Below are 10,502 nucleotides of genomic sequence, written 5' to 3' on the forward strand. Positions count from 1 at the left end.
TGGCAGAAATTATAGTTATTTTTTTCGATAGGAAAGGGTCACAGTATTGCCTATCTATTTTGACCTTTGTCAAAGTACTGATTCAATAAAAATTCATTTAAAACCAATTATGTCTAAGATAAACATGGAAACTGAAATTTAATTGAATCAGGCCATTTCTAAATATGGAATCTCCTTCCAATAGAGGCTAATGTCTTTTCTGCGTCTTAGTCTTACACTGTTGCCTAGGATGCCACAAAAATTTTAAGACAATATATTTTATTTTCCCCCAATTACATGTGAAACAATTTTTAGAATTAATTTTTTTTAAATTTGACTTTAATTCTCTCTCTCTTTCCCAACCCCGCTCCCTTACTCTCTTCCTCCCACTCTCTTCCCCAAGACAGAGTACCATTAACATAAATGTGTAGTCCAAGGTCACACAGCCACCATCTGTCAGAGCTGTTACTTGAACTCAGAACTCAGCTTCAAAGCTGACTCTATCCATTATGCTACACTGGCTCTCCTGTTAGGGAAATATAGATGAAAAAAGTCACTGTCTGTAAGGAATTAACAGTAAACAGGAAAGAATATTATAGGGCAGAAAGTCATCAAAGGCACAGGAAAGCTCAGTCTAGGCAAAATCTCTGCTAAAATTTGACTGTATTATTAGCTATGATAGCAAAGGAAAGCTTCATGGGAATTCTAGATGGATAGGTAGGATTTGGACAGACCAAGAGGATTGTGGAATTTAGTTCAAGCTAAAAGATATATATATATATATATATATATATATATATATATGTGTGTGTGTGTGTGTGTGTGTGTATGTATGTATATATATAAATTATGGATGAGCTGGTTGAGGTAAAAAGATGTTTGCTAACTTTTCCAGGCCACAGAGGTAGTAGTGGGATGAGGATTTGAATCTTGATATCCTGATTCCAAATCCACAGTCCTATCACTACCACCTTAGCTAGAGAGAGGAAAGTGCAAAGAATGTCTGAGAAGCCAAAGGCTAAATTAATTTGACCAGAGTCAGGGATTCATTGAACCATGTATTTGTGTAATAATTTTTTATTATCTTACTAGACACTTAATAGGATTCATTTTTTTAAACTATCTTGCAGGGTGCTGCTGGCCCTGTGGGAGCAAATGGACCTTCTGGAATTCCTGGGCCTATGGTATGGTTCTGATTATTTAAGTGATATCCCCTTTTGACTGATTTTTGATATCAAGAGTTACAATCAAAACATTTTTTCCTCTAGGGTCTTCCAGGAAATATGGGGCAACCTGGAATCAAAGGTGATAAGGTGATCTAAATATTTCCATTACCATAGAGATAATTCATTTCCTCTTAAACTTTGCTTTTTTTTTACTGCTTTAATTTTAAAAAAATGTTTTTCAAAATAGCATTTTCATTTACCAGCTTTCACTTAAACCCTGAGTCATATGTCTTCTTGCTAATGGATGCTTTTCAAGTCTATAAGAATTAAAGAATGATTCATATTTGGCTCAGTTGAATTGATTTTTTTGTCCTTATGATACTGTCACCTTTGCAAATACAATTTTCCAAATGAATCTTTGTGAATATATTTGCAAATTTAAAAAATGGTTTTAAATTTAGTGTCTGCCTGTGAATAATACTGTGTTGTTTAGGGTGAACAAGGCATGGCGGGAGATCCAGGAGAACTGGGGTACCCTGGAGACAAGGTAATTTTTGTGGAATAATTTCTTTATAAGTTGATCAAAGCCAGTGAAATGTAATATAGAAAAGCTTTTTGAAAGGAAAAAGCATAATATGTATCTTCATTAAGCATATCAGGCAATGAAATTCTTACTTGATTTGGATAGCAAATTCACTAGTTTGTAAAAATTAGGAAATATGTTGTAATGCTGATTTGGGGGTTTTTTCTAATCTTATTTTGATCCTGAATATGACAACACTCAAATGAAAAAGGAATGTGATTTTAAATTGCCTCTTTGAAACGTATCTCAATTCCATCTACTGCTGTGATGCATTTTGTGGGTGTCATTCAAAAATAAGGCCATAGCTGCCTTTTGTGGTGTGATGATTTCTCTCTTTTCTGAATTACTGTTTTCTTCTAGGGAGCCATTGGTTCGCCAGGACCACCAGGGATGAGAGGAAAGCCAGGACCTTCTGTAGGTTTGAACTTCAACTTTGTTCATTCTGATTGTATCAATGCAAGTCACGGCATGGATCTTTATACTCGTTAGTCTTAGCAGCTATTTAGGGGTTTCGATCTCAGTAGTCTTGCCTTTCCTATCCTCAGCTAATTCAGTATTTAGCTCATCTTCCATAGACTATTGTTCCCCAGTCCCCTTTTGGTCCAGGCCAAAGCCAAGTTTCTATGAACCCTAAAGACTTTGGTGGGTTGTGGTATTCCCCGAGATGACATATTAAAAGGAGTGTTTAATTCGAATCATCTGTTCTTGTGAACCAGAAAATAGACATTATCTTAAATAATGATATTTTGATTTTTCCAAGTAACTAATCCTCAAGAGAGATACCATTTCATACTGACTCTTTTGGCCAAGGGACACTAGTCTTTATCTTCCTATAGTCCCTGGGCATTCGGTGATGGAAAGAGAGAGACTTCTTATCTAAAACAACACATTAAGTTCCACAAACACAGAACCACAATTAACAGAATAAGATCATATAATTTTAATGAAAGCATTTTGCAAAGTCAAAACAGTTATAAAAATCAAAGTTACTCCTATCTCTACAATTCATACAAACACAGCATGTGGTTCTCCTAAGCCCTCTAGAGAAACAGCCCTTTCCCTTCCCCTGAAAAATTTACACATGTTTCATTTTATAAAGACATGATAGCAACATTGGGTCAAGGACCCACAGGCTGTATAATATTAGCTTTTTAAAAATCTTTGATTTTATCCCATCCTATGCAGCTTCCTGAAATTGCATTTCAAAGGCATTTCCTATGGTTGAATGATCCCCAAAAGATAATAAAACATTTCCTGATAGTGGCCTGTGGAAATAGCCCTCATCTTAAGGATCATCTGCCAACCTTGAAAACTGCCTATTTGACAGGCATCAAAGCAATTTACCTATGAACTTTTGGTAAATTCCATGATATTGTGACTGATAGAGCTCTGAACTTGGATTGAGAAACAGTTTTAAATTCTTCCTCTAATACCAGATTGATGATATTGAAAAAAACTGATTCTTTCAACCTCAATTTCTTCATCCATAAAATGGGATAATGATCCATGCTTTTGTCATAAGGCTCAATGAGATAATGAATATAATTGTGTTGTGAAACCTGAAGGGACATGATAATTATTATTATTAAATAAAGTGGGAATGCTTATAGAAGTATAATAAACCCCCCAAAGAAGGTTTGTGAACTCAGATTTACAAGAATATATTCAAATCTATAACTGGCCAACAAAGTAGGAACTTCCAGAAACTGAAGAAGAATCCTGCTCTTATATTCTATAGTAATATTTAATGTAGGGATTTTTCAGGGATTAAAAAAATATATATTTGACCATTGATGCAAAGAGGGAAGGCAAAGAAGGTGTAATATATTATTTAAGCCAAATAAGTGATAATAACATGAGCTGACCTGAACAAATATTTATAAAGTGCGTACTATGTGGGAGGTATAGTTCATACTCTTAAAAAGCTTACATATTATTTCATGTGTGTGTATGTATATACATACATATATACATACATACTACAGTGTAAGGTAGTTTGATGACAACTAAGGAAAAATCAAGTGAAAGTACTCAAGGAAAATTTGTAAAAAATGGCCATTAGGTAAGCAAATCAAGGAAAATTTCACTGACTTAAACCTCAAAGGATTGGAGGGAAACCTTCAACAATACAAAAGTAGTGCTTTCCAGGAATGAGAGATTGCTTCCATGATATTCTTTTGAGAGCTTTTGATATAATGGCTTATTCAAACCAGGTATACCCAAAAGAGTATTCATATTTTTTATCCAAATCATGCAAGCTGCATGTAATTGTGAAATAATAATGGACTGAATTTTAGGAGACAGCTGGACTCTGGTGCCAGCTCTCGTGGAGTCCTGGCTAAATCACCTAACCTTTCATGGATTCCATGTCATCTGTAAAGTGAACAAGTTGAACATTCAGTAGAACATAACTGTTTCACTTTTGCTTTTCTATTCCCATTGCCTAATATAGTACCCAGTACATAATGGGTGATTAAGAAATGCTTAATTATTGATTGATTGAACCAAATGATCTCTTAGAGCCTCTCCAAATCCAAGACTATATTTTTCTTTCTCTTTAGAACTATTATCCTGTACCATACTATAGAGCAGTGATGGAGAACCTTTTAGAGGGGCAGGTGATATGAGAAATGTCCTCAGATGCCTGTGGAGAGGGAGAAGGGAATAGCCCTGCCCCATATCCCTCTGGCTTTCTAGTAATGAACTTCTGGGAACTACCCATTCCCAGAAGGGCTCTGAGTGTCCCCTCTGGCAATATGCCAGAGGCTCACCACCACAGCTATAGAGGAAAGATGATGTGTGGTGAAATGACTTACTTGCTCTCACCTCTTTAATATCCCACCTTAAAAAGTTTGTGCTATAATGGGATCATAGATTAGGGAAATACAAAAAAAGAACTTAAAGTATCTTTGTTCTATAATTTTTTACATTGATTTTTGACCTTGAAGAAATAGCCTAGAAGATATTTTGTCTGAAAACTTTGTCTTCAAACACCTGTTCAAAGAATGTTTTGTTCAAAAGGACCAAGTGTCACAATAAGAAACGAACACACCTGACCAAATAACTTAACTCCTCCCTAAAACATTTGTTTACCATCTTTACAGACCACCAAAGACATAATCTTTGCTATTTTAAATCTCTCCCATTTTTTGTTATTATTCATAATGCTCCTGTTAATGATATTATTCCCAAGTGGTCTAATCTGCAATGTGAGCATTTTTATTTAATAAGAAAGAATTTCCTGATCTTGAGGTTTGTTAAATATTTTTAAAGGTTAGGGAAGGAGCATCTGGAATTTCTTTCTCTGGAATTTTGAAAAATAATGGAAATTATCCCAATGGAATACTTAAGAATTATTCTTTTCTTAAGGAAGGAGATTATACTTTTCATTGAGTCTTCCAGGCTTATAATAATATGTGGTTATATAGATATATATGCACATATGTATGTATAAATAAATATTTCAGTATCCACAAAAGATTTTTTTTTCAAAAATGTGCATGTAAAATAACTTGTATAGATTAAATCAGAAAGGGTTTCAGGAATCATGGCTGAGTGAGAGATTTTGTATAAGCCTTGCTCCTTCAGTACTTCAAAAATCTCATAATAATCTAAATAAATTAAAAACAAAAAATTAGTATCAAAGCGATCTATAACTAAGATTAAGGGGAAAATAAGGATGTCCATTGTCTACTCTCATTTGTCATTATATAAAAAAAAGATGATGATGACGATAGCAGCTGGAACATATATGATATTTAAAGTTTGCAAACACTTTACAAATATAGTCTTGTTTGATCCACATAATCTTGGGAGGCGTTTTTATTATCTCCATTTTATAGGTGAGGAAACTGAGGCATAGAGATTAAGTACTTATCTAATGTAAGTGAATAAGATTGGATTCAAATTTAGGTCTTCCTAACTCCAAGGCCAGGGCTCTATTTGATGTGCCACCCAACTGAAGTACTCCTAGGTGAACCTAGAAAACAAGAAAAAGATGTTGAGGGAATAAATATAGCCAATTTAGAGGTGAAATTTTCTCTATCAGAAGATAACATGTTTTACTTAAACAATTAATTAAGAATTAATCAAGATAATTTATAATTTTAGTAAATTCTAGCAGGTTACGGAATAAGTTCAGAAATAATAAGCCTTTCTGTATATTACTGACAAAATCCTGAAAGCAGAGAATGGATGAATAAAGAAACCCTTTTAAAATAATGTTACTAAACATATAGGAATGAACCTATCACGAGACAAGTAAAACATATTTGCACAGGACACACACACACACACTTTCTATATCTACATCCATATCTATATCTCTATATCTATATCTATCTGCAGAGAGAGAGAGAAAGAGAGAGACAGACAGACAGACAGACAGAGTTATTTTTAAAAGAAGACTGAAAGAACTGAATACCTTTACTGTGCATGAATAGGCTAAACTAATATTCTAAAAATGGGCTACTCGAATTATTTTGTTTAATGCTATGACACCAAAATTTCAGAGGAAGAATATATAAAATGAAATAAAATAATCTTTAAAAAACATTTGGAAGTATTTGAGAATATCAAGGTAAATAATGAAAGAAAATTAGGAAGAGGCAATAGGACAACAAAGATTTATTAAGTGCTTACTACATTCCAGTTACTATGGTAAACTGAAGAGATCTTGCAACAGGTTCTCAAACTATTGCCCTGTCCTCCAGTTTTCAAACTTCTCCTCCTCTCTTGGCTCTGTAGATCTTGTCCTTTTCTTAGATGCCACACCACACAGGATCCCAGGGGAAATCAGGAAGCAGGGTGTCCTTTGCTCTGAGGTCTCCCAGGCTGGCAACAGTTTTTGCCTACCACTAATGGAGTCCTCACACAGGGCACAGAGAGACTTCCTCCTCCTTCATTCCAACCTGGAATTCCCAGCTCCAGCTCCTTCCGGCTAGATACTTCCTAATCAATATATAATCAATACCTAATAACCAACTAATCTAATCTTACTCACAACAAACCGAAGTAATCATATATCACAATGCTTCAAGAAATCTGTGATTAAGTAAATTTCATTGTTTCCTCTAGAAATGAATATTAAAACCAATTCGTGTTTGTTTATCCATTGTACTTCTCATTATTTTCTTTCTATAAGCACACTGAAGACTTTCCTCATATTACCCTTCTTTTTAAAATTTCAGTTAAAAATCTTATTTTAAATTTAACAAACACCAGGTAAAATGGACATTTCCCTATACATTGTAGACGAGAAAAAAAAGCATTGTACATAAAATTAAAGTATTTATACATATACCTTGCTTTTCTTTTTAATTATATAATTTCAACTCATAGCTTTCAAAACTTTCTTGCTTAAAATACTTTGTATGACCTTATTCCTGCTCTTTTTCTACATTAGAAAAATACCTTAATGATTCTGTTTTTTCCATAACCTATCTGTATTCACCCTCACACTTCTACTCATCCATCTTACTGAGGAAAGCATAGTTTAAAAAATAAATCTCCTTGTAACAAATATGCATAGTTAGTAAAAACAAAATCTCCAATCATTATGTTCAAAAAAAGATTTCTTTTTCTGAATTTTGGGTTGATATTATCTTTCTCAAGATGTGGGTACCAGGCTTCATCATCAGTCCTCAGCATAGCTAGGCATTGCATCTATCAATGTTCTCATGTTTTTCAAAGTTATTTTTCTTTGTAATGTTATTATATAAATTGTTCTTCTGAGGCTGATCATTTCACTCTGCATCAACTCATGTAGGAATTCCTCAGTTTCTCAGAAACAATTCATCTTTCTTATGATAAATAATATTCTATTACATTCATATGCCATAATTTCTTTTTCCATTACCCAATGATGGGCACTCTCTTTCTTTCTAGTTCTTTTTACTATTAAAAAAAAAGGCTACTATAGACATTTTGTTTTATGAGGTGTTTTTCTTTTTTGAGCTAATTGGGGTTATAAGACTAGTAACTGGTATAAATGGATCACAGTTTTTGGAAGTATTTATCTATTTCCTTTACAATCTTATTATCATATAATTGGACAAAATAGTTTCTATAATTTTCTCTATTTCAGTATTTGAAAATTACTTCAATTCCCTTTCTGATAGAAACAATTTATTTTCAAATTACTTTTTAATCTAGGAAGATTTCTATTTTAGTACATTTTTCTTTAAAAATTAGGTCCAATTTTATCTATTATATCATCATTTTTGCCTTCAATTTTTCTAATTTTTAATATAGATTTAATAATTTCTACATTATTATTTAGTTTAGAATTTTTGTGTTTCAATTTTTTAAATCAAATGTTCAATGTGTTTGTTTGCTTTTTCTATTGTTAATGAAAGGAGAATTTCAAACAAATGAAAAAGAAGCAGAGAAAGTTATTAGAAACAACTTTGCATAACTATATGCCCATGAAGCCAACTGAAACAATATGAATATTTTTTAAAATGCCCAGATTAACCGAAAAAGAACTAGAGAATTTAGATAATCCAGCTTCAGAAAAAGAAATAGAAAAAAAAACATAAATGATCTCATAGGAAAAAAAACCTCAGGAACATATGAATTTACAAGTGAATTCTATGAAAAAATTAAAGAGTAGTTAATTCTTAGATTGTGAGCTTGTGGAATTGGGAGGAGGATGTCTTGTAAAGTAAAAGGAAGGTAGGAGAGGAGGAAGGTTCTGGAAATGGGGAAGATAATGTGTTCCATTTGGGACATTTTAGTTTAAGATGTCTACTAGGCATCCATGAAATATTAACAAAGAGGTCTATAGCAATATATCAAAAATCATAAGTAGATTGGGTTTATGCCTGGAATTCAGGCTTGATTCAATATTAGGAAAACTATAAATCAAATAAAACCTAATAAGAACAAGAGAAATCTTATTAAAATGTTCATAGATTCAGAAAAAACTTTTGACAAAACACAACACCTGTTTATGTTTTTAAAAGAACACTAAAAGCATATACTTTGATGGACCTTTCCTTCATATGATAAATAGTGTCTGTCTAAAACCAATAGCAAGTTATACATATGTAATGGTTATAAACTAGAATTTTTTTCCATTAAGAGTAAATCAAGGATATCCATTATCATCACAAATATTTTATATAGTACTAAAATACTAGTTATAACAATAAGAAAAATAAAAGCAATTTGAGGGAATAAACATAGGTAAAGAAGAAGAAAATTATCACATTTTGCAGATGGTTTGATGATTGCTTAGAAAAAACTGAAGAATCAATTTAAAATATATTGAAACCAATAATTTCAGCAAAATTTCAGGAAATAAAATAAATCCACATAATTAATCAGCATTACTATTCATAACCAACAAAATGCGACAAGAGATATAAAGAGGAAATTCTATTTATAATAACTACAAAATGCATAAAATACTTGGGAAGTCATCTACCTAGACATATGGAAATAATATGCATAAAATTACAATATACTTTCCAGAGAAATAAAGATTGACCTCAATAATCTGAGACATATTAATTGATCATGGGTAGACTGTGCCAGTATAATAAAATAGCAGTCCTACCTAAATTAATTGATTTTTTTATGCTATATTAATCAAATTACCAAAGGAATATTTTATAGAGCTATAAAATATTATAACTAAGTTCTTATGGGTGACCAAAGTTCAAGAATTTCAAAGGAAACAGTTTTTTTTTTAATGGAAGGGAAAGAAGCCTAGCACAACCAGATCTTAAACTGTGTTACAAAAGATTAATCATAATTTGATACTAATAAAAAAATGATAAATCATTGGAATAGATCAGGTACTGAACTTACAGAATCAAATCAACCTAATCAAGCCCAGTGTTAAATGAATCCAAAGATCAACTTACCCCAGTTCTTACTAAATAAAGATTCACTTTTTGACTAAAAAAAAATAGTACTTGGGGGAAAAAAGGACAATGATCTGCCAGAATTTAGCCATAAATGAACATTTCACACCATATGGTGTGGTGGATACGAGGCTCATTCCTTCATTTATCTCTTGATCCCACTCCTGACTTTCTTGACTTCTTTTCCCACTATTCCCCAGTAGCATTATCATTCTTTGAATATCTCTCTGTCCCTATGACTCTTTACTTGGATTGGTAAATTCCTCCAAGAATCTCCTTTGTAAATAAGGTCCCAGGTCATCCACTTTCACTTCTTTCTCTAGATTTCTTTTTCATCATGCCCAAAAATAGTAATCTTCTCTCAGGAGTATACTGGAAAAAATTTAAAGACTAGTTCTCTTGAGGAAAAATGTTTACATGAATTACTTTTAAGTTTAATCTTTATAATCATCATTTTTTCCCAATATTCTTTAAGTCTAGACAATCTACAAAACAATAAGTTGAGTCCTTATATGTAGCTTTTGCCAATTTTTGAGTTCTGATTACTCACAATGGAAAATTAACAATTGACTATTGCAAGTTGGTATAAACTGGCTCCAACACACCCTAACCTCTTCCTATCCCCTTCAGCTTCTTTCTATAATGTTGTCTTTACCCATTTGAATGTAAGTTGCTTGTCATTCTTTTTCCTCTATTTTCCTAGTACTTAATATAGTTCTAATGAGTAGTTAGTGCTTAATAAATTGCTTACTGGCTTATTGACTTAACTGACTAAGCTATAAAAGATTATATAGGGGGCAGCTGGGTAGCTCAGTGGAGTGAGAGTCAGGCCTAGAGACAGGAGGTCCTGGGTTCAAACCCGGCCTCAGCCACTTCGCAGCTGTGTGACCCTGGGCAAGTCAC

General features: G+C 32.7%; 1 protein-coding gene across 1 annotated transcript in view; it reads left to right on the forward strand.

Annotated features, from left to right (window-relative positions):
- Window positions 1-10,502, forward strand: part of COL24A1 (collagen type XXIV alpha 1 chain) — a 407,511-nt gene that overhangs the window by 168,446 nt on the left and 228,563 nt on the right. The window contains exons 15-18 of the mRNA XM_044674850.1: window positions 1,110-1,163; window positions 1,248-1,292; window positions 1,639-1,692; window positions 2,089-2,142. Of these exons, the coding sequence (XP_044530785.1) occupies window positions 1,110-1,163; window positions 1,248-1,292; window positions 1,639-1,692; window positions 2,089-2,142 (207 nt within the window). The remainder of the gene's footprint in view (window positions 1-1,109; window positions 1,164-1,247; window positions 1,293-1,638; window positions 1,693-2,088; window positions 2,143-10,502) is intronic.

The sequence above is a fragment of the Gracilinanus agilis genome, chromosome 4, assembly GCF_016433145.1.
Source record: "Gracilinanus agilis isolate LMUSP501 chromosome 4, AgileGrace, whole genome shotgun sequence".
Lineage (NCBI taxonomy): Eukaryota > Metazoa > Chordata > Mammalia > Didelphimorphia > Didelphidae > Gracilinanus > Gracilinanus agilis.